Source organism: Penicillium pulvis (assembly GCF_028828015.1).
Source record: "Penicillium pulvis strain IBT 33274 chromosome Unknown contig_23_segment0_segment0, whole genome shotgun sequence".
NCBI classification, from domain to species: domain Eukaryota; kingdom Fungi; phylum Ascomycota; class Eurotiomycetes; order Eurotiales; family Aspergillaceae; genus Penicillium; species Penicillium pulvis.
The window spans coordinates 1,780,341-1,808,263 of record NW_026643075.1 but is presented as its reverse complement, the minus strand read 5'-3'; the positions used below and the strand labels follow the sequence as shown (position 1 = coordinate 1,808,263).

The 27,923-nt window shown below is 50.7% G+C and overlaps 10 protein-coding genes across 10 annotated transcripts; 3 read left to right on the top strand and 7 right to left on the bottom strand.

Moving 5' to 3' along the window:
* Positions 1 to 38: 38 nt before the first annotated feature.
* Positions 39 to 5,431, bottom strand: N7503_004941 (uncharacterized protein; the record flags this gene model as incomplete). The annotated part of the gene is made up of 4 exons (XM_057064488.1): positions 39 to 1,319; positions 1,375 to 1,502; positions 1,557 to 4,551; positions 4,607 to 5,431. The coding sequence occupies 4 exons, from the start codon at positions 5,429 to 5,431 to the stop codon at positions 39 to 41; spliced, it is 5,229 nt and encodes a 1,742-aa protein (XP_056922231.1).
* A 1,844-nt stretch (positions 5,432 to 7,275) lies between these two features.
* N7503_004940 (HMG-box domain-containing protein) lies at positions 7,276 to 8,293 on the bottom strand (the record flags this gene model as incomplete). The annotated part of the gene is made up of 4 exons (XM_057064487.1): positions 7,276 to 7,371; positions 7,427 to 7,607; positions 7,660 to 7,727; positions 7,787 to 8,293. 4 exons carry the CDS (start codon positions 8,291 to 8,293, stop codon positions 7,276 to 7,278), a joined length of 852 nt encoding a protein of 283 aa, XP_056922230.1.
* Positions 8,294 to 8,703: 410 nt separating this feature from the next.
* Positions 8,704 to 12,352, top strand: N7503_004939 (uncharacterized protein; the record flags this gene model as incomplete). The annotated part of the gene is made up of 3 exons (XM_057064486.1): positions 8,704 to 8,847; positions 8,911 to 12,022; positions 12,078 to 12,352. 3 exons carry the CDS (start codon positions 8,704 to 8,706, stop codon positions 12,350 to 12,352), a joined length of 3,531 nt encoding a protein of 1,176 aa, XP_056922229.1.
* Positions 12,353 to 12,730: 378 nt separating this feature from the next.
* N7503_004938 (uncharacterized protein) lies at positions 12,731 to 13,189 on the bottom strand (the record flags this gene model as incomplete). Its single annotated transcript, XM_057064485.1, has 2 exons — positions 12,731 to 12,892; positions 12,965 to 13,189. The coding sequence occupies 2 exons, from the start codon at positions 13,187 to 13,189 to the stop codon at positions 12,731 to 12,733; spliced, it is 387 nt and encodes a 128-aa protein (XP_056922228.1).
* Positions 13,190 to 14,408: 1,219 nt separating this feature from the next.
* Positions 14,409 to 16,403, top strand: N7503_004937 (C2H2-type zinc finger protein; the record flags this gene model as incomplete). The annotated part of the gene is made up of 5 exons (XM_057064484.1): positions 14,409 to 15,777; positions 15,836 to 15,976; positions 16,024 to 16,128; positions 16,181 to 16,243; positions 16,300 to 16,403. The coding sequence occupies 5 exons, from the start codon at positions 14,409 to 14,411 to the stop codon at positions 16,401 to 16,403; spliced, it is 1,782 nt and encodes a 593-aa protein (XP_056922227.1).
* Positions 16,404 to 17,341: 938 nt separating this feature from the next.
* On the bottom strand, positions 17,342 to 18,004 carry N7503_004936 (uncharacterized protein; the record flags this gene model as incomplete). Its single annotated transcript, XM_057064483.1, has 1 exon — positions 17,342 to 18,004. The coding sequence occupies one exon, from the start codon at positions 18,002 to 18,004 to the stop codon at positions 17,342 to 17,344; it is 663 nt and encodes a 220-aa protein (XP_056922226.1).
* A 519-nt stretch (positions 18,005 to 18,523) lies between these two features.
* Positions 18,524 to 19,930, bottom strand: N7503_004935 (uncharacterized protein; the record flags this gene model as incomplete). Its single annotated transcript, XM_057064482.1, has 2 exons — positions 18,524 to 19,823; positions 19,878 to 19,930. The coding sequence occupies 2 exons, from the start codon at positions 19,928 to 19,930 to the stop codon at positions 18,524 to 18,526; spliced, it is 1,353 nt and encodes a 450-aa protein (XP_056922225.1).
* A 2,670-nt stretch (positions 19,931 to 22,600) lies between these two features.
* On the bottom strand, positions 22,601 to 23,620 carry gcy1 (putative glycerol dehydrogenase Gcy1; the record flags this gene model as incomplete). Its single annotated transcript, XM_057064481.1, has 3 exons — positions 22,601 to 23,096; positions 23,159 to 23,536; positions 23,601 to 23,620. 3 exons carry the CDS (start codon positions 23,618 to 23,620, stop codon positions 22,601 to 22,603), a joined length of 894 nt encoding a protein of 297 aa, XP_056922224.1.
* A 476-nt stretch (positions 23,621 to 24,096) lies between these two features.
* On the top strand, positions 24,097 to 25,172 carry N7503_004933 (PSME3-interacting protein). Its single transcript, XM_057064480.1, has 2 exons — positions 24,097 to 24,495; positions 24,596 to 25,172. Exons 1-2 carry the CDS (start codon positions 24,330 to 24,332, stop codon positions 25,147 to 25,149), a joined length of 720 nt encoding a protein of 239 aa, XP_056922223.1. The 5' UTR covers positions 24,097 to 24,329; the 3' UTR covers positions 25,150 to 25,172.
* Positions 25,173 to 25,298: 126 nt separating this feature from the next.
* N7503_004932 (sugar porter family MFS transporter) lies at positions 25,299 to 27,110 on the bottom strand (the record flags this gene model as incomplete). Its single annotated transcript, XM_057064479.1, has 7 exons — positions 25,299 to 25,956; positions 26,011 to 26,267; positions 26,325 to 26,568; positions 26,623 to 26,814; positions 26,868 to 26,943; positions 26,991 to 27,036; positions 27,087 to 27,110. The coding sequence occupies 7 exons, from the start codon at positions 27,108 to 27,110 to the stop codon at positions 25,299 to 25,301; spliced, it is 1,497 nt and encodes a 498-aa protein (XP_056922222.1).
* Positions 27,111 to 27,923: the final 813 nt, after the last annotated feature.

Sequence of the window (27,923 nt, the reverse complement as noted above, 5' to 3'; positions counted from 1 at the left end):
AATAAAAGACCACCGCATAAATAGGAACAGTGTCGGGTTTAGAAATTTGCAAGTTTGCGCAACCAGCTCGACTTCTTCGCCCCAGAGCTCGGAGGGACAGGAGCATCCTGTCGACTTCCATGTGATCTCATACCACGATCGCGCTCGTAGTCACCACTGCCAGAGCTGCTTTTGGGGTCTCGGCGGGAAGGCTGGCGGCGCGAACGGTTCTCCTCAATCTCCTCGTCAGCCATTTCACCGTACTTCGCACGGCGGCGAGCTCGGCGACGGACAGCACGGCGAGCTTCTTCGTCTGAAGAGAGTGAATGCGCGTTGAGGTTTTCCGCGGCAGTAGCAGCGGCTGGAGGCATATCAATGAAGGTTGGGACTATTTGTGGAGGCTCCGGGGGCTCATCAGCTTGGGAGTAGACCCACGAAGATGTCTTGTCTTTCTTTGGCGCGCCGTGATTGAGTCCACCAGTCATGACAAGATCCTCTTCGGGTGCGTCTGGAATGATTGGTCTGGGCCTGCGATGAGATTTCGAGTCGTCCGCTGTTCGCGAGCCACGACGTCGCTCTTCAGGCGGGTAAAAGTTTTGGGCTGGGGGTTCTTCAGCGCGAGAGCGCCGGCGTTTAGCCTTAGCGGCCATCTCCTCTTCGCGCACGCGTCGGCGTTCACGTCGTTCTGCTGCTTTGGCCTCGGCAGCAGCTTCGGCTTCGCGAGCTTCTTGTTCTTCTCGTGCACGTCGCTCCTCTCGTGCAGCACGGCGGACGCGACGGCGCTCTTCCTCCTCTTCCTTAGCCTGCTGCTCGCGTGCTCTCTCTTTTTCTTTGCGCCTAGCACGTCGTTCCTCGGCTTCCCGCGCTTCCACCTCGCGTGTATCGGAAGGTGCCTGTCGAGATGTGCGCTTCGCTCGCCGGGCGGCTCTACGGGCTTCCGCATCTTCGGCTTCTGTTTCGCCCATGGCCGCACCAGCAGCATCGGTGGTGAATCCTTCCCCATCGGTGTCAGGCCTGACAGATCGCCGGCGACGGTCGTCACGTCGCGCTCGTCGAGGATCATCACGTTCTGGCTCTGTCATGTTTCTTGCTTCTTCGTCGCGGTATGAGCGGGACTTTCGTCGGTCTGGCATTTCTGGACGTTCTGGGCGAGTGTTATTCTTTCTAAAAGAACCAAACAGGCCCATTAAACCGCCGGATTCTTGCTTCTTGGGTGGAGCTGTGTTAGCACGCTTCAAGCGTCGTTCCCTGGGGTCTCTTGGGGTATCGACAAGAACGGCGTCATCGGGCCCATCCGCATCGACGATGACAGCGTCATCCTCTTCAGGCCTTGCGCGCGACTATATGGGTATATAATTTAGCGAGCAGTAATTGAGGTGAACGGATACTACTGACCTCTCTCCTGGATCTGCGCTTCGATGGTGCAGATCCCTTAGAGCCCTCCTTGGGTGATTGGCCACCAGCTTCTTCTGCGTCTACCATGACTAAGTCGTCGTCTTCGATCGCGTAAGGATCACGAGGAGCTGAATATCAAGTGATTAGATTAGGTCATACTTGGAGGGCTCTCAAATGCTCACCTGATCTCCGTTTCTCCATGCGTGGACGTTCGCGCCTTGATTTTGATGCCCCCATCAACCTGGCTGCCTTATCGGGCATCTCGGGCTTATCATCCGGAGGAGGGGATGGCATGGCGCCCTCACCATCCATCTCAACAGATGGTCTACGGGACACTGGCCTGGAAGCTGACTTTGAAGTGCCTGGCTTGCGCGTTGATTTCGTTCGCGTAGGTGGAGGAGCACCAAGTATGAAATTGGATAGCGTCGAGGCACGCTGCTGCTTCGGAGTGCGCGCCTCGCGGTCTCGCCGTTTCTCTCGGTCTGATGTTGACGACTTTTCAATCTCCTGATCAGACTCCTTAGGTCGAGACTTTGTCGGCTTCGACCGTTCCGCTCGACTGCTTTCCTTTTTCCTGGACTCCTTGTCCTTGGAGGATCTCTTCTTCTCCTTGGGAATTTCCTTTGGAGCTTCTTCCTCAGGAGCTTCTGCTTCTGCTGGTTCTGGTTTAGGCTCCGGTGCTGGCTCTGGCTCTGGTTCAATCTCAGGCTCAGGCTCTGGCTCCGGTTCCGGCTCTGGTTCCGGCTCTATTGGAGGCTTTGGATCCTTTTTGCTAGATTTCTTTGCTGGTGGCGCTGCACCCCAGAATCCCCAGCCAGAAGATGTATTGGTGCGTTCAACACGTGGGCGATCTTTCTTAGAGGACTTGGAAGGCTTTTCCTCTGGTTCTTCAGGGGGTGGTGTCGGGGGAGCCCCGTCATCAACTTCTGCAGCTGGCTCAGCCTCAGCCTCAGCCTCTGGTTCAGCCTCGGGCTCCGGGGCCGGGGCTTCCGGCTCTGGGGGTGGGGGCGGAGCAAACTCCTTGGCAGCTTCGGCGGCCGCTTGGGCCCTTTTATATTTCTTCAATTCCTTTTTAGTCATCTTCGAGAGATCGGGAGCAGGAGCTTCGGCTTCTGGCTCTGGTTCGGGCTCTGGTTCAGGTTCAGGCTCCGGCTCTGGCTCAGCAGGAGGTTCATCTGGGAAGCTACCTGGAACAGAGTCTCTAGAACGCTCTCTTTCTTCTTCTGGCTCCAGATCCTTCTTGGACTTAGAGCTCTTCACAGGCTCCTCGGCGGGAGGCTCTGGCTCCGGTTCGGGGTCAGGCTTCTTTTCCTTGGATTTCAATTTAGACTCCTTGATCTTGTCCTTTTTGGCCTGTTCCAGTTGCTTGATGCGCTCGGCAACAGATAGTTTAGCTGTGCTCTTGACCTTTGGCTTCACTGGTTCTGGCTCCGGCTCCGGCTCCGGCTCAGGTTCTGGCTCAGGTTCTGGCTCAGGCTCGGGTTCAGGTTCGGGTTCTGGCTCAGCAGGGGGATCATCTTCAACGTCAATTAGAAGGTCCTCTTCCTTAGGAGGTTCGTCTTTCTTGGTGGATTTCTTGGGTGCTGATCCTCCCGTAATTGTTGCCCAAAAGCCCTTGGCAGCAGGCTTTTCTTCCTTGACTGACTCAATGGCTTTCGTCTTCTTGCTCTTAGAGCTCTTAGGGGCAAGGTCTGCCCAGATGTCATCATTGCCTTCATTGAAAGCCTCTGGTTCTGGAGTTAGGCCCTGAGGAGGAGGTGTAGGAGCGCGAGGTGGCGGCTCTTCAATATCTTTGCCCTTCTTTTTCTTCTTGGTCTTAGTAACGCCCCAGGCTCCTCCCCAGCTCTCCTCTTCCACTACCTTCACTGGCTCGGGTTCCGGCTCAGGTTCAGGTTCTGGCTCGGGCTCAGGTTCCGGTTCCGGTTCAGGTTCAGGCTCAGGTTCGACAGGAGGCTCGGGCTCCGGCTCAGGTTCAGGGTCAGGCGGTTTATCAGAGGGAAGTTCAAAGCCGTCCTTTCCGGGGATAGGAAGCCCTTTTCGTGTCAACTGTTTCTCTCGCTTCTTCCGCTCCTTCGAACTTATAGTGTGCCAGTCTTCATAGAGAGGATCCAGTGGCTCTCGCTTTGGTTCAGGCTCAGGCTCAGGTTCCGGTTCTGGCTCGGGCTCAGGCTCAGGCTCAGGCTCAGGTTCAGGCTCGGGCTCAGGTTCGGGCGCAGGCTCCGGTTCGACTTTGCCCTTGCTCTTCTTCTTGTCCTTGCTCGTTGAGACACCCCAGCTAGACCAGTCGTCTTCTTTTGGCTCTGGAATTGGCTCTGGATCCTTCGATTTTTTCTTCTTCCCAGTCGTCCCCCAATCACCCATCCAGCCACTATCCGTTGGGGGATCCGGTGCAGGTAAGGGGTCAGCCAGAAGGTCGATCTTCTTTTTCTTCTCCTTCTTGGACGGGACATTCCAGCCCCAGTCGTTGGATTCTTGCTGGGTTTTCTTGGCTTCCTCCTCCTCTTTAGCCTTGCGATCTGCTTCCTCCTGGGCCTTCGTTTCTTCCTCTTCCTTCGCTAGGCGTTCCTCCTCTTCCCTTGCTAGGCGTTCTTCCTCTTCCTTGGCTGCCTTGGCTTCCTCTTTCACCTTAGCTTTAGCATCGGCCTCGGCCTGAGCATCCTTTACCTTCTTTTCCCATTCCTTCTTTGCCTTGCGTTGTTCCTTTTTGGAAAGATTTAGATACCAAGCCTCCTGCGTGATGTCTTTGATGGGCTCCGGTTCTGGCTCTTCTGGTTCTGGCTCTGGCTCGGGTTCAGGTTCTGGTTGAGGCTCCGGTTCGGGCTCTGGATCAAGCAGGCTCTTTTTCTTCTTATCCTTTGGGTTATCCCAGGCACCCCAGTCGTCGTCGGGCTTGGAGTCTTTTCCGGATCCTAAGTCGCCAAAATCAAACCCACCGGGGGTCTTCGATGATTTGCTCTTGCCGATTGCCCAAGGATTTGTATCTTTGGATTCCTCTTTCGGAGCGGACTCACCGATGGCCCCAAGACCTGTCTTGTTGCCAGTATTCCAGTCCTTCCCCCAGCCACCAAAGCCAAAACCAGTCCCGCCCGTTTTAGGCCCTGAATCGAAGTTCAAGTCCAACTGTGGCGCACCATCGTTCAGGCCGATATCCTGAAAATCGTCTACTGGTGCATCACTCTATATCTTATGTCAACAAATGCCATATCGAAATAGCTTGTAATCAGTAACGTACCTTTCCTTTCTTCTTTTTTCCAACGCCAGCCCAACCGTCATCACCTGCATCCCCATCATCAGCCCAGCTGAGATTGTTTGCAGCAGATGCTTCAGCAGCCTTCTTTTCCTCTTCCTCTTTGGCCAGTCGTTCTGCTTCTTCTTCTTCCTCCTCTTCCTTCTTGCTCTTCTTTTTGGACCCGGCTGTAGCCCAGCTATCCCCCCAGCCATCACCACCGTCACCCCCATCGCCTCCGCCGGAACCCGCATCTCCACCTTCACCTCCGCCTGCATCTCCTCCACCATCACCACTCGGCGGTTCCTCCCCTGCACCATCCGAGCCACCGGCATTTGCCGCCGGGGTTGAAGCGACTGGCTTCTTATTTGCTCCACCTTTTTTCTTCTTATGTTCCCGGATGCCTACCGCGCTCTCAAAATCAATATCAACGTCCCTCCGATCTTTCAATACAGAAGAGGACTGATTTACTGATTTTGATTTGGCTTTTTCAGCTAGCAACGGTAGCGCCACCGGCAGCACACCCGTCTTGCGCTCCGCAAGGGTATCCAGAGTCTCATAACCCGGCGGTAAATGGCTGACGGCATCTTCGTAAGACGGCGGCGGCTGGGTGTACGAGGGCGGAGCAGGCGAAGTGAAATTCAATTCCGTAATGATGCCCGGCTGACTTCCCATCTTCTTACCCTGACACAGAGCCGTATTTTCTCCCATGACGAGTATCGCCCATACGTCATCCAGTAGTGTGTTCACCGCCAGTTTCCAGCATTTCTGCTGTACTCCTGGCACCATGCCGGCGCATTCATTGTAGCGAGCGCTCGCGACAGCCGCCATGGTATAATAATCGCATGCGATCAATTCTTGTAATTTTCGCGATACCGGGACACTTAGTGTCTCCAGCCCTTCTTGGCGACTGGGTGAGAACACATGAGGTGGGTGTCTGGTTTATTGGTGATTGTCCCCACGCGGGAGTCGGCTGGGATGAGTCAAGGTTGGGCCGATAGATGAGATCGGGTCTTTGAGGGGTATCGAGGGAGGATTCGAGGGTTTTCGGGTCGGTAGATTTCGTAGGACAAACAAAAGGACACAATAGCCACCCTGCACGACCGGCGCGATTTCGGTCCTCGATGCTAGATTCGGATAGCGTCGTACCGATAGACGATAACGAGATTATGGATGAAGTCGGACACTGCGCTTGTGATTCTGGAGAGAGAAATGAATTCTGGGAGAATTCTGGGAGAATAATCAGATAAACTTTCAAGGAAGAACAAGGACCAGGAGGCAGGGATGGACAAGTAGAGTTGGGGCGGTGGGTGATCATCACATACAATCACTTTCTCTCATCACACTCGTACGGTCACCTTTGTTTCTTCTACTGGAAAAAGCCACACTCAGTCAACGAAGCTTTTCTCACTATCTTCATCAATCTTTGTCAATCTTCAATCGCATTCAAGTTGGTAAAGACGAACGCCTGTTCGGGAATGAGCTAAACCCCAGCCGAAATAGGCTAAAGTGCAAAAATCAAAAAATTTGAAAAGCGAAGGCTGGGATGGCGATCACCAATTCCTCATTATATTCTAGCTATCTCGACACCTGAAAAAAAGTCTTCAAATGCCTCCTAAATTTCCTTCATGTACAATACAATCTGTACATTCGAGGGCGTCGCACAGACACGCAGATATGCGCAACGTACATGATGCAGTGGTGGCCCGCCTATCGATAACGAGAGTCCCCCTCCATCAGCCCGAATGAAACAAGAAGGGAGGCCCCTGCCCCAACCACAAGCAGGGGATATCATAATGATCGCTCGATGTAATGCTCTTATAGGTCTCTTAAAAAACGTACTTTCCACCTATTGTCATATTGTATTCGATCCTTATTCTCAGTCTTCACCGCAAGAAACATACTGCAAAGCTGAACGTGGACCCCTCATCCGTGGATCGGACTAGCTTCAACCGTGGATGCCCGACTAGATTGCGGGTAAGCCCGTCTGCAGACAATAAACAAACAATGTGTCCTCCGGTACAATACGGAGTACTCATGTATAATTACCAAAAAGAATCATGGTGTTGGATGTAATGCAGGGACGAGTGCGGAGAAAGCTTTGCTATGGATATCAAGTACTCACATGCCTGGTATTCCTTACTCAACCCCTTCTTCCACCCCCTACACTGGAAAACTGAAGGAGAAATTTCTTTATACAATTTGCCACAATCCAATCCCTTTTCAGACAAGAGAGGGTCGGCTTGGGCTGCTCTGCACGCCAGACACATCGTTTTACTCACCGCCACTTTGCGAGACTCGAAATCCACTGGTGCGGGGGTGCTCCGCTGCGGAGGGCCGATTGACTCGCGATGCAGCATTCGGAGCGTCTGCAACTAATACCCCGGGGATCAGACCACAGAAAAACAATCATGATGATAGTAGATGGGTCCTGAATATGACAGGCCCCTTGGGGAGGTATGACTAGTCCAAAGTACAGATGTGTGACATTAGAGAAGTACAAAGCATACTACAATACAGCGACAAAAGAAAGGGAATCAAGCGACTCGTGGGAGAATGTGAAACAACGCGACACCATATTGAAAAGCCAAATCCCTTTTCCCGACCCCGGAAACCCATTTCTCAAAACACCGTCACACTCACTGCTGATAGTACAGAAGATTGTGCGCTCGCGCTTAATCCTGCTTGGTGCGCTTAGGATCCATGCCGTATACCTCCTTGTGCTCACGAATGTACCGCTCCTTGTCATCCGCCTGCATCTTCTGGTATTGCTAGATGGCTGTCAGTTTGTATGTCTAGTTTCTACTACAGGGGGAAGTAACGTACTGCTTTCTCAGTCTCAGTCATGTCATTCCACTCCTGTGCGATCTGCTTCGCGACTTCGGGTGTCTGCATGTACTTGAGATCACCGGACGCTTTGCGCTCGCTCATGAACCAGAAAAAGGCAGACACCGGCCGCTTCACCAGACGATCATCGACGATGAGGCGAGCCGGCTTGCCGGTAAGTCTGGCCAGAGATCGACGGGCATTGTTCGCTTCCTTGATCTGGAGGGGGGTACTGCTTGAGCCATGACGCAAGAGAGGCCTCGTTGGCAGCACGATTTTCCTCGGCTTGGTTTTGGAATCGCTAAAGTGGAAAGGTCAGAACGCCGTGGTAATTGACAGAGCTGCGCGACATAAACTTACTTCAGATTCATCGGCAGTCATATTCTTAACAGCCGTGGATGCAGCGCTGAATGTCTCCACAATGTCCGAGTGATGAGGTCGGAGCTCGGCAAATTTTGACTGGAAAGCAAGACGGTGGCCGGCCGCAATGAGCTTCTTTGGGGTCTCCAGTGCAGTTTCCTTGAGTTGTTTGATATGATCACGTTGCTTCTTCTTCTCCTTAGCTTCCTTCTGCTTTTCTGTCAACTCGCGCTTCTTTTTTGGTGCTGTGCTCTTCTTGCGCGTGCCAGCGGTGGCCTTGGTAGATTTCTTGGGCTTAGGGCGAGAGGCATCAGTCGCATATGAGTGAGACTGCTGGGATGTGATGGTAGAGAGAGCTCCGACCAGCGGAGTCAGTCTAGGTTGGCTGGAGAGACATAGACGGCGAAGTTGGTTCTGTAATCCGGTCACACGACTAGGACGAGCCATCGCATCACCGAGATGCAGGTGCCGAAGCACACCTGCGCGACGGACCCACTGCAAAGACATGAGTGTGTAAGAAGCTTCAGTTGCTGTCCGGGTAGAAGTGCAGTTGGGTGCAAATTAATCAACAATGCTGCACAATTGGTTGGCAGTAAAAAGCAAATGAGTGTGAAGGGGCTCCTGACGCAAGCGGTGGCTGGTTGTTAGGGTCGCGTCCGAGCTTCAGTTTAGAACCTTCCGTTTTGGGTTTGGTGCATCACGTGCAGTACACGTGACAGCGATCCCCCATCCGGATAGCGAAAATAGCATCAACATTGGCGTTTTATATATTCGGCTCCACCCTTGACTTACTTCAAGAATAGTTGCCTGACCTTATCAGTGGGCACTACATGGGATTCTGGTGATATTTCCACTTGGTGCTCAAATCCTGGTGCTCTTGAGTTTCAGTAATACTCACTCATCGTTGGCCTGCAACAATGGCTCGCCACGGGGATACTCGCTCACCATCTCCTGTAGGCAGCACACACTCTTCATCCAAGCGGATTCGCAGAGATGATGACCGTTTTGATCGAAGCCGGCGGGATGAGGGACGCAGCTATCGCCGATCCCGCAGTCCAGAGGTACGTGGCAATTGCCCTCAGTCCAGCATATTGAGAGCACCGTCTAATCTAAATACCCTCCAGCGCCGATTCCGTGGTCGCGATAACGGGCGCGACAGAGCCGGCTACCGACGACGTGACCGCTCCCTAGACCGGCGCGATGAAGATACCTACCGACCCAACCGAAGAGAACGATCTCGAGACCGTCGACGGTCTAGAGAGCGAGATGACTTCCGCCGGAGAAGCCGCGATAGAGAATACCGACCCAGGCGAGATGATTCACGCGACCGCGATCGCAGGCGCACGGATGATTCTGCTGACCTGAAACCCAAGTCTAGACGGGAGGATAGCCGAGACCGCGGGTCGAATCGGCAGTCGAGGTCTCGAACCCGTGAACCATCTAAACCATCCACGCCCGCACCTGCGCCCGCTGCTCAAACGGACGAACAGAAGAGAGCCGAGCGACTAGCGAAATTGGCAGCGTGGAAAGAGAAGCAAGCAGCGGAGCGTGATCGCAAGGAACAAGAACAGGCCGCGGCTGGTCCTCGGAACATCTTAGACGCAATTGACCGGAAATCCGTGGCTTCCCCTGCTGTTGCCTCACCTCAAACACCTGCGACGCCCACCGAATCTGCGGCGTCAACTCCATACCCTGGGAAGTTCGACCCTAAAGCTATCGCAAAGAACCTCGTAAACTCTGCTGCATCGCCCGCTGTTCTTGGAAACGATGTCGCTGTGCCTCAAAACACGAAAGCCCCTCCGAAACCATCACCTATCCCCACCTCCGCCTCCGCTTCGGTTAAACCCATAGGCAATGTGGGTGGTTTTGGACTGGGAGGAGCAAAGACGGCCTCTGACAAAGAGAAATCCACAGCGACTCGGACACTTGGATTTGGTGAGGAGGAATCCACGCGTAAGAAGTTCGAGAGGCTTCCTACTCCTCCCCTTGATGATGGCAAAGATAATGCAGCAGATGATGCCGGAGATGACGATATGGATATGCACGAAGATGTGGCCGAGGAAGACGCCGAAGCTACTGCCCGAGCAGCAGCGGAACGCCGGGAAGAGCGACTTCAGAATGTCATTCAGTCAGAAAGCGACGGACAAACCGACTCGCAAACAAACGGTGATGTCCAAATGACAGATGCGTCAAACCCGGAAGCCGAAGTTGAAATGGAAGTAGATGAGGAAGTTGATCCTCTAGATGCCTTCATGTCAGGACTAGCAGAAACAGCACCACCGAAGAAAACATTTGGCGCCAAATTTTCCAAGAAGAAGGAGGCACAACAACCCCAGGCCATGTTCGGTGACGAAGAAGATGTGGCCATCACCGCCGTCGGAGATGATGATGCCGATGATGTTCTCGCCATTGCCAACAAGAAGAAGAAAAAGGAAATCCCCGCAGTTGATCACGCGAAAGTCGAGTACGAACCATTCCGGAAGATGTTCTATCACGAGCCAGCGCACCTCGCAGAAATGAGCGAGGAGGAGACCGCCAATCTACGTCTTGAACTCGATGGTATCAAAGTTCGTGGTCTTGATGTTCCAAAACCCGTACAGAAATGGGCCGAGGTCGGACTAGGTGTACAAACTCTTGACGTTGTTCAACGACTTGGCTACGAATCCCTCACTTCAATTCAAGCCCAGGCCATTCCTTCAGTAATGGCTGGTCGTGACGTGATTGGTGTTGCGAAGACTGGCTCGGGAAAGACAATGGCATTTCTCATTCCGATGTTTCGACACATTAAAGATCAACGGCCTCTTGAGAATATGGAAGGTCCGATCAGTCTGATCATGACACCGACCCGTGAACTGGCGACTCAGATTCACAAGGACTGCAAACCTTTCTTGAAGGCGTTAGGTCTTCGTGCAGTATGCGCTTATGGTGGTGCTCCAATCAAGGATCAAATCGCCGACTTGAAGCGGGGAGCAGAAATTGTCGTATGCACCCCGGGTCGCATGATCGATTTGCTTGCAGCAAATGCAGGCCGAGTGATTAATTTGCGACGTGTTACCTACGTTGTTCTTGATGAAGCCGATCGTATGTTCGATATGGGCTTTGAACCCCAGGTTATGAAGATCATGGCCAACGTAAGACCAGATCGTCAGACCGTCCTTTTCTCTGCCACCTTCCCTCGAAATATGGAAGCTTTGGCTCGCAAGACCCTGAAAAAGCCGGTCGAGATTGTAGTTGGTGGTAAGAGCGTTGTCGCCCCTGAAATTACACAGATCGTTGAGGTCCGCAACGAGGACCAGAAGTTCTTCCGTCTCTTAGAGATACTGGGCAATCTATACGAGGATGACGCAAATGAGGACGCGCGGGCGTTGATCTTCGTGGACCGTCAGGAATCTGCTGATAACTTGCTCAAGGAGCTCATGCGCAAGGGTTATCCGTGTATGTCCATCCACGGTGGAAAGGACCAGATCGATCGTGATTCTACTATCGAAGATTTCAAGGCAGGTATTTTCCCAGTCTTGGTTGCTACCTCCGTTGCCGCCCGTGGTCTGGACGTGAAGCAGCTCAAACTCGTCGTCAATTACGACGCACCTAATCACTTGGAGGACTATGTCCACCGTGCCGGTCGAACTGGTCGTGCTGGAAACACTGGAACCGCCGTCACTTTCCTCACTGAAGAACAAGATCGGTATTCTGTGGATATTGCCAAGGCGCTCAAGCAGAGTGGTCAGGAGATCCCCGAGCCCGTTCAAAAGCTCGTTGATGGTTTCTTAGAGAAGGTCAAGGCTGGCAAAGAAAAGTCCATGGCCTCTGGATTCGGTGGCAAGGGTCTTGAGCGGCTTGACCAGGAGCGTGAGACCGCCCGGAACCGCGAGCGTCGTACCTATAAAACCGGTGAAGAGGGCGAGGAAGAGGAAGAGAAGGAGGAGAAGAATGCTAAGGATGAGGAGCGCTTCAACAAGGCTCTTTCGTCTGTGCAATCTGCCGCTGCTCCGGCTCCTACTCAGCTTGTCGGAGTGCCTAAGGGCATTGATCTGGATGGCAAAATTACTGTGCACAGGACAGAGAAGGACCCGGCGGGCGGCTCTAAGAACCCACTTGACAAGGTCGGCTCTGCCGTTGCTGATATTCATGCTCGTTTGAGCCGAGCTGGTGTGATGAGATCTGGTGTTCCCATCGATAACCGTGGACCAGATGCTGGCGCGTTTCATGCCACCCTTGAAATCAACGACTTTCCCCGTAAGTTCTCCCCGCAGTATATTTGGCAACGACAATTATTAATATTTTCCTACAGAAAAAGCTCGTTGGGCCGTCACAAATCGCACAAACGTCGCCAAGATTCTCGAATCCACCGGTACATCCATCACTACGAAAGGAAATTTCTATGCAGCTGGCAAAGAACCTGCTTCCGAGGATGCGCCTAAACTGTACATCCTGGTTGAGGGTGAAACTGAAATTACCGTTACCAACGCCATGCGCGAGCTTATGCGTTTGTTGAAGGAGGGTACTATCGCCGCCGCTGACAGCGATGCTCGTGCTCCCGCCAGTGGTCGTTACAGTGTTGTCTAGCCTCCACTCAACGCTTTATCCGGTCCGTGGGCCTTTTTATGACCTTTTCGAAATGTACTGCATGAAATGTGGTTGTACGATAATTTGGGATAAGGATATACCATGGAGAGCAATAGCCTTGATGCATGCAAGACACATGTACAGGCATAAAACCAAATATCTATAGTCCACTGTATTATTCTCCATCACCTAGGCAGTAACATTATATAAAAGTGCATAAAGTAGTCCCGGAATACAGGAGTAGGTTGTCCGTTTAGTTGGATCTAGTTTGACATGGGGAATCACCAACCTTGGAACGGCAACGCTATCAAACGCATTAATATAAATTGAAAGACAATGCAAACATAAACGCTCAGATCGAAGCATAGATAGCTCTTATCAGGACCACTGTCTCGCCTGTTCCACCTCATCCACATCCCGCGCCGCCCTCTCATCCCGACTAGCTTCATCCAATGTCTGCGTCTGTGTCTTTGCCTTCTGAGCCGCTAGTTTTGAGCCGAGCTTGCCCTTGCTCGTAGCTGACATGGACTCCGCGCGTTTCTGAACCAACGTAGACATATTAGATTAAACAGTCCTCTCATACCATGGTTATGTACGTAGTAAATTGCTCACCTGCGCTGCAATCGCAGCATTCGACCGCGCTTCGTCACTAGCCCCTTGCGCCCCACCAGGCGAGGTTTCCCCCAGCGTGCGACCCGGCGAGGACTTCCAGTTTGTGGTTGGGGGGACGGAGGCGCGCGGTGCTGAGTTGGAAGGATCTGAGGTTCCGACAACACGGCCGGGTCCTGTGAAAGCTTCCGGGTCATTGTTCGAGGAGCGGGAACATATGTTACCCATGTTGATGCCGGTGCGGGGGTCGGGGATGTTTTCAAGGGGTTCTGTTTAAAGACACCAAAATGGCGGCCGAATTGTTGGTGGCACTACAATTAGGGTGTAAGTAGTGTCGAGTGTGTTTGATTGAGGTTTTTGTAGCTAGCCAGTAGGTCTCAGGGTCTCATAGATCTGGCCCTTTGGTCTTTGTCGGGACTTGAGGTGGTCAGTGCATTAATTGCGCGAACGATAAGCTATCGCGGGAGATCCGGGGCACGTGGGGTTACGTCAGCACGAAGAATGTGACTTGATCTATATACTTCGTTGCAGACATTAAAGTGAGATAATGATAGTGGGAATGGTGTCGCGTGAGTGATGCGACTAATATGATATCTGTTATAGGTTACCACAGGTATGGTAGGCCCGTTGGAGCGATATGAAAGTTTAAAGACTGGCGGGGCTAAAGATCTCCGGTTAGTCATCGGATGAAGGGACTGAAGGAAAAAAGAGAGATTCGTTCTATTCTATCCTCGGGGTTACTCCGTGCAGATGCTGGAAGAATTTCAATACCGGCGTCTGCTCGCGACAATGTTAACAGGATAAACGCCTTGGTTGACCGCTCACCAACTGCAGTGTTGCAATTCGCTCGAAAACTATGACGCCTAACCCCCAAGGTCCTCACCTTCACTTCGTCGTCCCAAAGGTCCCCACGCCAGTGAGAGTCGATGGGCAATAGGCTGTTCCCCTTTTCGATCCAGATTCGGTTATTTCTCAACTTCCAAGGTCCTCGTTCTGCTCCTCGATTCCATTTTGCGCTGCACGATTGCTCGCCAATTCTCCGATTGCGTCGTTGATCCTCCCCGAGTCTGCAAAGTACTCCCGCGGTCCTAGCGCATGACACAAGCGTGAAACTACCTGCAGTGGACATTGGATAGCGAAAACAGTGGAAACACCCTATTGCGCTTTTCTGGGGCTCTAGCGACCCCATAGTGGAATTCCAAAGTGGCGGCTTTAGGCCCTTGGTCGGTTACGTGATTTCTACTAAGGAAATTATTGTACCTGGCGCAGGCCATATCCCACTTTGCGGTCGCACATCCCCCTCCTAGTTCTTCTACCGTCTGTTCCCCATTTTCCTTCCTTGTACCTTTCTGAGACGAGAATTGGTCCCTGGCCTTGCCCCGTTTTAGCCATCCTCTTCCCTTCCTTATCCTTCTCTTGAGTATCCTGTCCCTGAACCGTGCGCATCATGACTTCTCAAGCTCCGAGTCGTGAATTCTGTCTAGAGTGTCGCTGGGAGGACTTCCATATTGATGGAAAAGATGAGACTAAATCGGGCGACCAGCCTCGGTCCCAGTGGGACTGCCTAGACCAAGAGCATCACACGGCGCTCGGTCCAAAAGCGCTTGGCCCTTGTGTGGTCGACGAGGCTTGCTGTGATGTGGATGAATGTCAAGATGGTTGCCAAGATGACTGCCAGGATGAGTGTCAGGAAGATTGCCCGCTAGATTGTGGGTCAGTATGCGATGGCTTTGTGGACTGCGATGCCTCGACTATCTGCTCCGTTGCCCATTGCGACGATACTCACTGTGATGGGAACCATTGCGAAAGCACGGACCCTGTCTGCTTCGAGGATCACTGCTGTGATGGCATTGAGGAACAGAATTGTGAATTCGATTCGTTCTTCGGTCTCAATACGCCTCTGTCGTTGGACACCTCTAGCATGTTGCCTTCTGCCTCCATGGGCCAAGGCGTTGGTGAATCTGGAAAAATCCCTGATCATACCCTGCCGGCTGTCATAGATCCCTGCTACCATCAAGACTTCCTGTCATCGTACCAAGCCCACGCGAATCACTGCGACCAAAGCGTCGCGAACCATTTCGAGTGCCATGACTTCCAGAAGGACTTGCAAGGAATCTTCCCCGTGCAACAAATGCCCACGCAGACTGATGTCAACCCAGCCGACGTCTTCCATCTCTTGGGAACCTGTCCAGATTTTCCTATCCAGCAAGACCAACTTCATCATGAACACACAATTCCGAGTCCCTTTCAAGCCCCTAAAAGCAATACGTCCGACCCCCTAAATATCTTCCATGCTCATCCCGAACACCATTACCTACACGAACACAACCACGGCCACGGTCACGGCCACGGTCACTTCAAGAACCCTAATGACCTGAACCTTCAAATTATCCGAGGACCTCATCGTACCCACCATCGGTGCAAAGCGCACCAACACGCCCATGTCCACTCTTACTCTCCTTACTCCCGGCAGTCCAGGTCCAGCATCAGTTCCCACTTTATTTCAAGCCCTGGAGAAACTCCACCACCGCTGGACGGAGGTGTCTCATCAATCTTAACGACGCCCGATTTCTCTGAGGACAATGACATTCATATGTGCAAATGGTCAACAAAATTACATGGAGTTAAAACCCCATGTGGAGCCACTTTCACTGATGCTGGCGCTCTCCAGGAACATCTTGTGTCTTGCCACATGAACACAGTTGATGGGGCCAAGGGCAACGGGTATTACTGCTGTTGGGTTGGGTGTCATCGGCCAGATGAGCCGTTTTCACAAAAGTCGAAGCTGCAGGGCCACTTTCTGACACACAGCAACTGTACGTCTCGGGTTATTTCTATCACATCTTGTTTCATATGCTAATCCCATCCCAACAGACAAGAATTTCAGGTGTTCAGTCTGTGGCAAATCTTTCGCTCGGCAGGCGACCCTTGACCGCCATGAGCGCAGTCATCGTGGTGACAAGCCATACAAATGCAAAGAGTGTGGAAAGATGTTCACCGATAGCAGTGAACTGAGTAAGTTTCTCTATTTACATCATCAGGAACATAGCTAATTATCATAGAAACCCACTCACGCACCCACACTGGCGAAAAGCCATTCAAATGCACTTACCCCGGTTGCGACTTTGAGACTGGAGATTCATCGAATATGTCCAGCCACAGATTAAGTATGTTTCCAGCATTTACACCATGGAATTATCATGTACTAACTCATTCTAGCCCACGGTGAACGCAAACACAAATGTCCCTACCCTGGCTGCACCAAGAGCTTTACTCGTCCTGGTATGTTTTCAGACTGCCCTTCGACTCTCAGCAAACACTAATTTTTTACTTTATAGATCAATTAAAGCGCCACCAACGCACAACCCACAAAGAGCCCAACTCCACTCTTCCTTCCCCTAGCCCCGACCACTTCGCACTCACACCCTTCACCATGGTTTAACAAATCCGAATTATGATTTGTCTTCTTTTGTACTCTTCATTTACCCATTATCTGATTGGACTGTTACGATATACATGTCAATTACCTACCTGATCGACCCAATTGCTTTACGACCTCGATATGGAACGGCGTGATATGCGGCCCGGCGTATTTGCGGCTCCCTGGGATGGGGTTTCCGTTTGTCGGTCTCTTTGGAGTTTTTCAACTTTTTGTGCTTAATGATAACCCGGAGAAAAATGTGTTCTCCTTGTCCAGACTCCTGTTATCTGGACTTTAAATTGGAATGAAGATTTTCGTTGTTCTAGTCATTTTATGTCGTTGCCGCGTATACCTTAAGGCTGCTTTTTAACAGTTGGACTGATCTATCAAATGAATAATCTAGAGAGCTAGTAGTCATTCTTTCACCCCCTCCTGCCCAGGTAGCTAAATTAAAAATACTGTATTGAGACCACGTGCTTGTAAGCTGTATCCACCATCTGTCGGTTCCAGAGAGCTTTGGCGTGGTTTGACCTAGTATGTATGTGCTGTTTAGATATATGTGTAGATCTAAGCAGAAGTCATCATGTACAGACAAATAGAGATCACCACAGACGGCCATAGACCAAACTGACTTGCAAAAGCATGGAGGCAGTACGCTCTGCTCAAATAAGGTAGAGCTTCAGCTTACGCTTACGACCATAAAGCTTTTATATACTTGAAGAACACGTCCGAAGGTATTGAAAGCACCTGACCCATGTAGTATTCACGTTGCGTGTATACATAGCAACGTGACGAAACATTTGACAGAAACTCCACAAGGCAGCTGGGCAAACAATATGTGAATAATTTCCATACAGTCCTCATCTTATACATATAAAAACCACCTGGGCACAAGTACACAGCATACCAAACCTAACATCCCCAGTCTTGGACATACAGATACCAAAGTCCATAGTAGATTACTCCTCATAAGCCCTCTCCTCCAAAAGCTCAACAGCATTCCTCAACTCCCTAACCCGCTGTCCGATCCTCCGTCGAACCTCGTCCTTAACAGCATCCTCCACACTCGCAGGATCAAAAGCCGTATCAACAACAGGCCCCTGCTCCCCATCCTCACCAAGGGAGACAACCTCTGCATTCCGCAGCCTAGTCCCACTCATCGCCTCCCCAGAGCGCAGAATCACACCGGTATCCTCCTCGCCCGGGCGGGAGGTATAGAGGAAGTAGGTAGCGCAGAACTCGTTTAGGGCATCGCGGGCCGAGTCGCGGTCCGAGGCTGCGTAGATTGTGCCGCCGTCTGTGCTTTCAGTAGCGATTTCGAATTCATCTTTGGCTATTTCGTAGAGGTCTTGGAGCTCCTCGATTAAAGCGTCCGCTGTTGGTTTAGAAGTGGTGCTGTGTTGCCGTGTTTGAACAGCCTTTTGTTGGAGTGTAATTTGTGGTAATGCCTTCAAGTGATTACGGCTGCCCAGATTGGGTTTGATCTGAGGCCCCTTTTGTTGGAGGTATCCAGATGTTAGCGTGGATAAGCTCCTGGGGGCCGCGATGGAGCTTAAGCGTGGTGAATGAAGGCTGCGGAGACGCAGCGTTGACGCTCTGGTGCGTAGTGGAAGGGAGTTCATTTTTTAGATTGTTCACAATTGAGCTTGAGCCAAGTAGGTGTAGGATGGTCTAGATTGAGTCTCCTTGAATATGTGGCATTGAAGAATGTTAAGTCTACAGCTTAAAAAGTAGGACCAGGGGTCCAATGATGTAATATCACGTGTTGATAACAATGTTCTCTACATCGCGATAAGGCATTACCTCACTGTAGATGGGGATAACACAACTTTTGACTTCGTGATATGGCTCAAGTAAGCTGGTATGATCTACGTGGCTTTTAAAAAGCTTTAAAGTGCAGTATGTGGAGAACGGCAGGCAATTTCAAAAAAGTTTAATGGATTCTGTACTATCACCAGGACTTCAGAAAGCAGAACAAAAAGGAAATATCAAGTGAGTGGAGTGGTATCAGCGCTGTCATCATGGATCTGGCATCTACCTGGATAGCCAAAGGAAAATTCCATCAGAAAAAAAAAAGAGAAAAAAACAACAAGAAGAAAATAAGACCATATAAATGTTATAACAAAAGTCAAAGGACCCAATCAGCGCCGTGCCATATCACACTCAGCTAAAAATCGGTGAATGCCCTCAGCACCATCGTATCCGGATGCACTATCGGAACTAGCACAGGAACCAGACTCTTCAGGGAAAAATGCACGGTCCCCGAGTTCACTGATATTGACACTCGAGTATGCCGACTTAGGAGAGGTCCATGGGTTCTCGCAGAACAGCTCACTGTCGTTGAAACTGATGGCATTACCAGAGTCACGGGAATTGTGAGAGAATGGACTGCCCTCGGGAGTGAGCATGGCGTGCCAGTCGAGGTCATCGGTGGATGGACGGATTGATTTACAGGGCTGCTCGAAGAAATCTTCTGTGTTGGATGATGGGGCCATGCTCGGTGCAAATGGGAATAGCAGGGCTAGATCAACGCCAGTGCGGAGATCAAAGTCATCGTCCTGAACAATGCGACCGCGTTGGACACCAACCTCGTCACAAAGGCTCTCGACTGTCTCAGCGTCGCATCCTGGGAACCGGACGCGAATAGTAGAGCGATCGTGGAGTAGAATTGGCATATCACCCAGGGTTGAAAGACGTTTGAGATCATTCAAGACAGTAGCATACTCCTTCAAGGCACGGGCAAAGTCGGCGGACAGGAGATCCATAAGACCCTCCGACTGCAGAGTCTCCGTAGTGGCACCGGTCTTCTTATCCAGAGCAGCCAGAACACCGAAAGCGGTGATGGTCGGGGAAAGCTGGAAGTCGATGTGCGAACCTGGGGCAGTGCGGGGAATGGCGGTCATGTTTCGACCGGCCTGGTCCTGGATAGCGCTCACGGCCTTGTAACGCTTCTCGCCCGTACGGGGGTCAATTCCGTCGAATCGAATCTTCTGGCCCGACAGGAAGAATGCACGGACACCTTGAGACACGTTCTGGATGACTTGGGCGGGGGCTGCGGCTCCATGGGAGAAGTATCGGGCCCCGCCAAAACGGCCGGCACCAATTGCATATCCTCCCGCGGTGCGGCCCAAGGTGCCACCGGTCAGGTTGGGGCGGAGGGTTGATGCGAACGGGGCGCGAGCAGTCAATCGGCTAATGTTGGAAGCGACGCGGGTGGTCTTGAAGGTGCCAACATCAGCTTGGATGCCTCGGATAACGGAGGCAAAGGCACCGGCTGCACGAGTGGAGAAGTGACGGCTGCGAGCCTGGCGGATAGCCGCGGCGCGATTGATAGGCTGTCTGTTGATCCGGGCGTAGGCTGGTTGGTAGCGAAGTGAGGTATGCTGAGCTGGTTCGGGTAACTTGGCTCGTATGGCCTTGGAGGCCTTCTCATAGGCGAACCTGGTAGACGATTAGTCCATGAGTCAGACGCTAAAGATAATGGGTAACACATACCTTGCTGCTCTCCAAATTTTGGGGAGCAGCAGGTGCCCATTTACAGGCGCCATACTGATGATTTGATAGATAACAAGAGTACCTTTGGGTTTGGATATCGAGTATGGAAGAGAGGAGGTTACGTCCTAAGGCAGCCTACCCCAGTGGCGAGGCACCGCCACAGCGGCTTAGTAACCGGGGCTCCACCCGGAACGATCGCGCTAAGTCTAGTACATGATGTACAGTACTCTGTATTATCCAGCACGTAGAATCAGGAGAGGTAATGTAATCAGAACATTTGGCGGTGGGTCACCAGAACATTTGACTATACACAATTAGGAAAGCAGCGCCGCGTAAATAGTCTAGTGAAGTCTTACGATCAAGCTAGAGTACTACTCAAATACCCAGATCTATAATATTAACACCCAAACAGCTGATTTTAGACCTTAACATTCCCCATGGGACTGTATTTTTTTCTAGTCCCATCGTTGACCCCCCCCACATCATGATGATCGTTTCCCCTAAATCAGGCGTGCCTTAGTAGGCCCTAAGGAGCTCCTATCCGCCTCGGGCTCCCGCAAGTATTTATTTAGCCGACCAAGGATCCCCTTGACTAATTTAAACATGCTACCAACTGGAATGACCCTGCAATTTCGAGAAGTCCTACCAAAATGTCTCTCACAACTCTGCCAATCGAACTTGTGACTAGAATTTGTAGCTATCTAGAGCAGCCTGATAGGGCCGCACTCAGGATATCATGTCGCTCCCTGTATGTAAAATCTTTAGAAGCATTCGTAGATCGCTATTTCAGGAGCATTTGCTTCATTGCCACTAGCGAAGGCATGCGATAACTAGAAGATCTGGCAAAAAGCGATACCGTCCGAGCTGGAGTCCGGCAGTTATGGATGATCCCGACCGTTTTTGAAGGTCGCCACGATATGGATCTTAAGGGGTTTTAAAACTCTCGATATTCAAAGCCGTTACCCCACCTGAGGCCAAATAATGATGCCCTATATGCCCGTTATGCAGTATATCAACGCATAGTCGCCGATCATCTTGCTCTTCTCAAATCAAGCACCTTTACCGCTAGGCTCCACACATGCTTCGCTTCCTTCAGAAACGTTGAGTACGTTGGGCTAAAGCATTACGCGATAAGCTATCTACTTGGTCTACGGCAGACGGAACTTCGGTTTCTAGGGTTTCAGAAGCTAAGAAATCAGGCTAACTATAGGTTCCACTTCTTGAACTTAAATCATGTCTAATGGCACTATGTAGCTAAGGCTAACTCTCTGGCCTTATTAAGAATTTTATAAGGTCTCAATGAATCTAAATAAAAGATTAGAGCATTGAATATATGTGGTCCTAATTTCTGTGGTTCAACTTCTCCTAATTTTTCTCTTACGCAAGAGCAATTTAATTCTCTTCTTCCAAAGCTTGGAGGCCTAGAAAATCTTCATATATACATATGTTATGATAAGGAGAAGCCGGGGTTTACTCCAACTTCAAACAGTCATATCGATCTTTTGATTGCTGTTGCACCCAGACTTGAAAAACTCGTGTTCTCGCAATAGTATCAATATTAACGTAGTATGAGCGAATCCCACTTTTCAGAGCTATCTCGAACTATTAAGTTCACCCGACTGAAAGATCTTCGCCTCCACTGGATCTAAATTTAATCTGAGTCTTTCAAATCATTTCTTATCACCGCTAAGGGGACTCTAGACTCTCTTATACTCGAGTTAGTAACTTTAAAGACTAAGACTCCCTTAACGATTAATCCCGAGCCTACTTCTTGGAAGTATATTTGGGAATTCCTTGGAGAAGAATTGTCACTACAAAGCTTTTATATGGGAAGTATTGGCTATTGGGGACGGAAGGTCATGATTTAAGGGCCCGATGACTTAGTCGAGCCGACATATTCCAGTTATTTCAATATAGAAGTGACCGGCGTTTCCTTTAACGATTGGATTAGGTAGTTCAAGCCGGTTTTATTGGAAAGTGAGGATTTATCAGTATGGATATATCCAGGTATGCAGCCGACCAAGCTCCAAACGCCATAGGAAATTTTTTAATAATATTTGATAGACTTATTAGCGAGTGAAAAATAACCGATGCATCAATTTCCAGTTCTGAAATGCATGAGAGATACCCCCAGCCCCTGGTTTTAGGACCATAGAGGGCTGAACCCGAGATCTACTGCTACCCAGATTAATACCACCATACGTGAGCTATCCTCACAAAAGACGACGATTGTTCATAGAGAGCGTAAACCTAGAGTTGGGATTGAGACTTATGCCCAGTCAGAAGTAGACAGTAGCGGCGAGGATGAGACGAAAGGAAAAGAAGGCGGTGCTTAGGTGGAGCTATTAAGGCATGTATTTAAGATACAGCAAGAATTTTTACAAGTGGGACAGGCTGGTCTTCATTCAGTAATTATATCGCCAAATTTCCGCCCACCTACTCTGTAGAACCAGTTATGGAATTGGTCAATTGGGATTGTCTCCACATGGTCTTGTTGAGTTAAGATGAATGGTATCCAACCTGCAGAAACACTGACATCACTAATGGACTTTTTTCTACAGCTCATAATAACAGATTGACTAGGTCTCATTCTATATCAAAGTCTACAACTTACAAGTATGGAGATTCCGGGAAATAAACACATCAATGGTGACCATCTAAAATCAATTCTTTTGGTATCTAAAGCGCATTTCTTCATAAACATGTTAACCCATGCTAAATATTTACTCGTCATCACCGAAGAAAACCTTGATAGGCAACCAATCATCACCGCAGACCTTGAAGCGATCCTTAAGGTTGTCAAGCTGGTTGATCTCCTCATCGGTCAAGGTCCAGCCGTCAATCTCGTAGTTGCCCTCAATACGCGACTTGCTGACGGACTTGGGGATAACACTCCAGCCCTTCTGGATACCCCAGACGAGCAGCACCTGCTGAGGAGTCTTGCCCTTGTTCTCGGCAATCTTCAGCAGAGTAGGATCCTTGTAGAGAGGGGAGTTGGTGGATCCCAGGCAGGAGTAACCGGTAGAGTGGATGCCCTTGGAAGTGTTGTAGGCAACCAGCTTGGGAGAGGGGTTGTTGGGGTGCAGCTCGATCTGGTTCACGGCGGGGACGATCTTGGTGGTAGGGTGGTTGAGGAGCTTCTCAAGGTTCTTGATGCCAAAGTTGGAGACACCGATGTTGCGGACCTTGCCGGTGGCAGGGAGCTTCTGCATCTCTTGCCTGTGATGAAGTTAGCATTGCTAAACACATCTGAATGTGCGCATGGGGGAGATCTGTCGTACCAGGTCTTAATGAAGTCCCAGTCGGGAAGGTGCTTGGTCAAGTCATTGGGGTCGGTGGAGCTCGGCCAGTGAACAAGGTACAGGTCAACGTAGTCAACACCGAGATCCTTGAGGGAGGAGGCAATACCCTCCTCCACACGGTGGTGCCAGGGGTTGTCGAGCTTAGTGGTGAGCCAGATCTCCTCGCGGGGCACGCCAGAGTCCTTGATACCGGCACCAACCTCAGCCTCGTTGCCGTAAGCAAGGGCAGTGTCGATGTGGCGGTAGCCCTTCAGCAGGGCGTCCTTGACAGCGACCCGGACCTCATTGGGCTTGGACTGCCAGGTACCCAGGCCAATGGCGGGGATCTTGTCACCGGTGTTGAGGGTGTAAGTCTTCCTTTAAATGAAATGTTAAAAATTGGAGGTCGCAAATGAGGGGTCTGTTGGGAGGGGCGGCATACTTGGTGTGCTGGTTCGACATATTGGAGTTTGTGATTGAAATTGGTTTGAAATTAGGGAGAAGGACAGAGGGGAGCTAGGGAGTCTTTATATCATAGTGGCGGACCAATGCGACATAAAGTGGGCAGGTCCAAGCTATGATGTCGTGCCCCTCCTTGGAAGATGTGGGGTACCCTTGTTACATTGTGATTTGTTATCTACGGGACTGATTATCAATGGCTCTCGGTGAATTCTGAAAGGCCAGGTTTATTCTTTCCCTGTACAGCTGTCCTGTAAATGGAAGATATTTCCTTTTAACCAATGGGCAATGATAGACGTAGAACCAGGAATAAGCGCACCAGAGATCATTCATTGACGTGTTTGTATTCCGGCTAAATACAGCTCCTTTGTCATAATTGGTTCACCTCTATTCTATCCAACCGGAGCCCTCCTACCAGACCCACTTACATCGCAAAAACGCAGGGTTCATTTTCACAACCTGGTAACCCAGTCTGTACCCCAATTTCCAGAAAGTTCGCCGAGACTCATCATTAACCGCGCCGGGTTTTTCGGTCCATTTCCTCCTTCTCTGTCCGGAGTAACTCCACATTCCCTCCTTGGATCCCGTGATTGTCACTGGCCCGTATCCCGGATAATTAGACGCTCCACCCTCGCCGCCCATTATACCCGAGACTCGCCCGGGAAGACTCTCCAACCTTACCCCAAATTTTCCCGACACCCCCGCTGTCGTCATGTCGTCAGGATTCGTATCAGCCGGAACCACCGATCAGCCGATCGAGCGGGACGACGAATGGCTCAAAGTGCAACAGGAGCTGGAGGAGGAGCGGCGAAAGAAGGCCGAGATTGGCAAGCAGAATGATGGCAAGAGTCTATTCGAGGTTCTCCAGCAGAACAAAAGTGAGCTTTCCTCCGTTGCGGGGCGATGCCACACTGTGCAGTCGGGAAGTGAGGGCATTGGTGGCTGACATGTTAGGGTGATTGTTTGTTCGGCTTTTAGTGGCAAAGCAAGAACAATTCGAAGAGAAAATACGGCTAAAGAACCAATTCCGGTCTCTGGACGAGGACGAGGTGGAATTCTTGGATTCTGTGCTTGAGTCAACGCGCGCACAAGAGGCTGCTGTGAAGAAAGACACGGCCGACCAGCTCGAGGCATTTCGCAAACAACGGGAAGAGGCTGAGAAGACTGCCCTAGGGCCCACGTCGTCAGAAGTCACACCTGCGGAGGAAGAGGAGTGGACAGTCCCGGCGCGCAAGAGGCGACGCGAAAAGAAGGATTTATTGCTCCCTGGAAAGAAGCGGAAGGAATCTACAGAAGGCATCGAGGCTACAAAAGAGCAGGAGACGAAGAAGCCTATTCAAGGTACGGCGCCGGTTACGAAAGCTCAACAAAAGTCCGCATCGCCAGATGCACAGATCTCCAAGGCACCCGCGCCCAGTATCGCCAAGACTGCGTCTGCAGGTACGGACAAGTCAAATACAGAGAAGGTTCAGCCAGCCAAGCCAGCATCCCTGGGACTGGTCGGATATGGATCTGATTCGGATTCCGAATAAATTAATCTTAGCCAACAATCAAATTGCCTTCCCATTTCTGGAACAAGCTCCAGTTCTGGAAGACAACTCGTACTTATAATCAAACACCACACCCACGCGTCAAAACAAGAATGGACCTCCATCCAGCAAGTTCCCCCTGCCGGTGGCCCCTACTCATAATGCATCGCACTCTGCTTAACCTCCTGCTCCTCAACCTTCCGCTCCAAATCATGCGGCAAGTAGTCCTCCTTCTTGCTACCGGGCACAATCCACGGCGCATGTGAGAACATATAGTTCATCTCCTCGAGCGGCACCTTCTTGGTCTCCGGCAGAAGCGCATAGAAGAATAGCGCGTTCGTGAAGTTGCAGATCACAAAGAGGAAGTAGAACTTGTATTTAATATTTGCCATGGCAATTGGCGTAACCTGACCAATCATTGTGTTGAACGCAAACGAGGTCATAGTTGCGATCGATACACCCTTAGATCTAGTCCTGGTATCGAAGACCTCAGCTGGAATAATCCATGATAGAGGACCACAGGTTGCGCTGAATGAGAAGTTATAAAGCCAGGTCATGATGATGAAGCCCCAATGGGCACCTGTGCTGTTGGTGCTAGGAGGGAACTTGGCCAGAAGGATCGTTGCGGCGATGAATGTCACCATGTTGCCGAGGTTTCCTCCAATGAGCGTCCAGCGACGACCAAAGCGATCGATGAACAGGATACAGAGGAATTGGGCAACCAGCGCAATAATTGAGTTGATGGCCTGGTAGCGGAGGGTAGCCTCACCGGAGATTCCGATCTGCTCATAGATTGTCACAGAGTAGTACCTGGTTTAATTGATCAATATCTCATTTTCCAATGTGTGATAACGATATTCTTACTGGATAGCGGATACACCAGTCATCTGGACGGAAGCTTGCAAGGCACAGCAGAGGAACAGACGGCGGAAGGATGACCGGTTCGTGAACAGCTCGGTGTATGACTTGGCTTCGTGCTCATGTTCGTAGGTAATGCTCTCCTGAATTTGGGCGTATTCAGCCTGAACCCAGGCGTCCATCTCATTACCATGGGCATGCAGCTTGGCCAGAGTCTTGAGGCCCTCTTCAGCGCGGCCATGGTCGATGAGCCAACGAGGGGACTAAGCATGATTAGATTAGAGAAGATAGAAGCAGTGGTTAAGGGGGCGATTGCTTACCTCGGGGAAGATCATGATCAAGAGACCCAGGCATACAGCAGGCAGCATCTGGAGTCCAAGGGGCAATTGCCATTGGGCATCATCAGTGGAAGAAAATCCAATGTATGTGCCATAGGAGATCCATGCGGCACAGAGAGCGCCTACTCCAAGCATGAACTGCTGCAGGGCTGTGACTCGACCACGAATACTAGGATGACAGATCTCGGCTTGGTAGAGTGGAATAATCATGGTAAGGAAACCGACACTAGAACATGTAAGTATATGTCTCTTTTGAAGATGCCTAGATTTGAGGACTTACCCAAGGCCGGCAAAGAATCGTCCAGCATACAAGAACGAGATGTTCTGTGCACCGGTTTGAAGACCTCCTCCCAAGCAGAAGAGCAAGCAGCCAAGGGAGATTGTCTTTCGTCGACCTAGGTAATCACCACTAGGACCGCCAAACCCGGCGCCAAAGAAGGCACCAGTTGTGAACATGGAGACAACAAGACCGCTACCATTTGTTAGGTGAATTGTGCATAGCTCGAATAATCATACATAACATACCTCTGTGTAGAGTTCGCAGCAAACTTATCAACAAAAGAATCACAGACAATGACCTCGGCGATAACACCCAAATCATCTGGTCCTGTTAGTAAGTCTCATTTACTATGAGACGATAGTACTTACATCCGTAGAGGAATGAACCGAGGGAGGCGAACACGCCAACCAGGAACTAGACAACGATCAGTACTGGAATAATCACATCACCGCAAATATTCTTACCTGGTACCATGCTGGTGATAGCATAGTGGGCAACTCCGTCAACAATGGAGCTTCTCAGATTAGGGGTCTACGATCAACCAAAAAAAATGGAGAAAGAAAATCCGGGGATCTCCACAAAACCCTTGACAGCTTGCGGGGCAGCAAGTAAATACTATATACTCCAGGTTCCCCCAGGATTTCAAAGTCCACCTGAAAATGAACAATTCCAGCCCGGAGGCACCTCCAGAGCCAAGACCTCAAACCTTCTTGACGACGACCATTTGGCGAATTAACCGAGCTTCACCCTCTAAATCCTCCTGAATTTAGCTAAGAAACAAAGAATTTTAACATTTCGGCATTTAAGACCCTGACGATTGGATCCTGGACCCATCAGTACAAAGCCACGAGGATACAAAGCAGTCCAGAACTGCGGGGCCGGGACTAGTGGCGTCTTGCTTCCCTGCATTATGATTGATGGAATATCTCCACCAGCCTCGGCGACCCATACAAGCACCTGAAATCACCAGTCAACGAGATTATTGGTGAGATCCAGGTGACCTGTACTCCAGCCTGGCCTTAAGCGCTGATTGCTATCCCGAAATGGGCTTCGTCTCCATTGAACATGCCATTGGGTGCGGGATAGCGTCCCCAACGCCATGGCGGACGACTATCTTGCCCCGCAGGAGATTTACCCCTTCTAGGCTATCGGGTGGAGGGGAACAAATAAATTCGCTTGGAGGAACGTGTTGTCGGTTCCGTTTCGGTCTGGTGCTCTTTTGATCGGGTTTTTTGTCTTTGAATTGTTAACCGATCATCGGGTTAAGGGATTACTTATTTTCAGCCACCGGGACGAATTTG

Bases quoted from the DNA above. Each gene is read 5' to 3' on its own strand.
- N7503_004933 (XM_057064480.1), top strand. From the start codon at position 24,330: ATGTCGTCAGGATTCGTATCAGCCGGAACCACCGATCAGCCGATCGAG. The intron at 24,496-24,595 runs GTGAGCTTTCCT...TTCGGCTTTTAG, and splicing joins GGTTCTCCAGCAGAACAAAA to TGGCAAAGCAAGAACAATTC.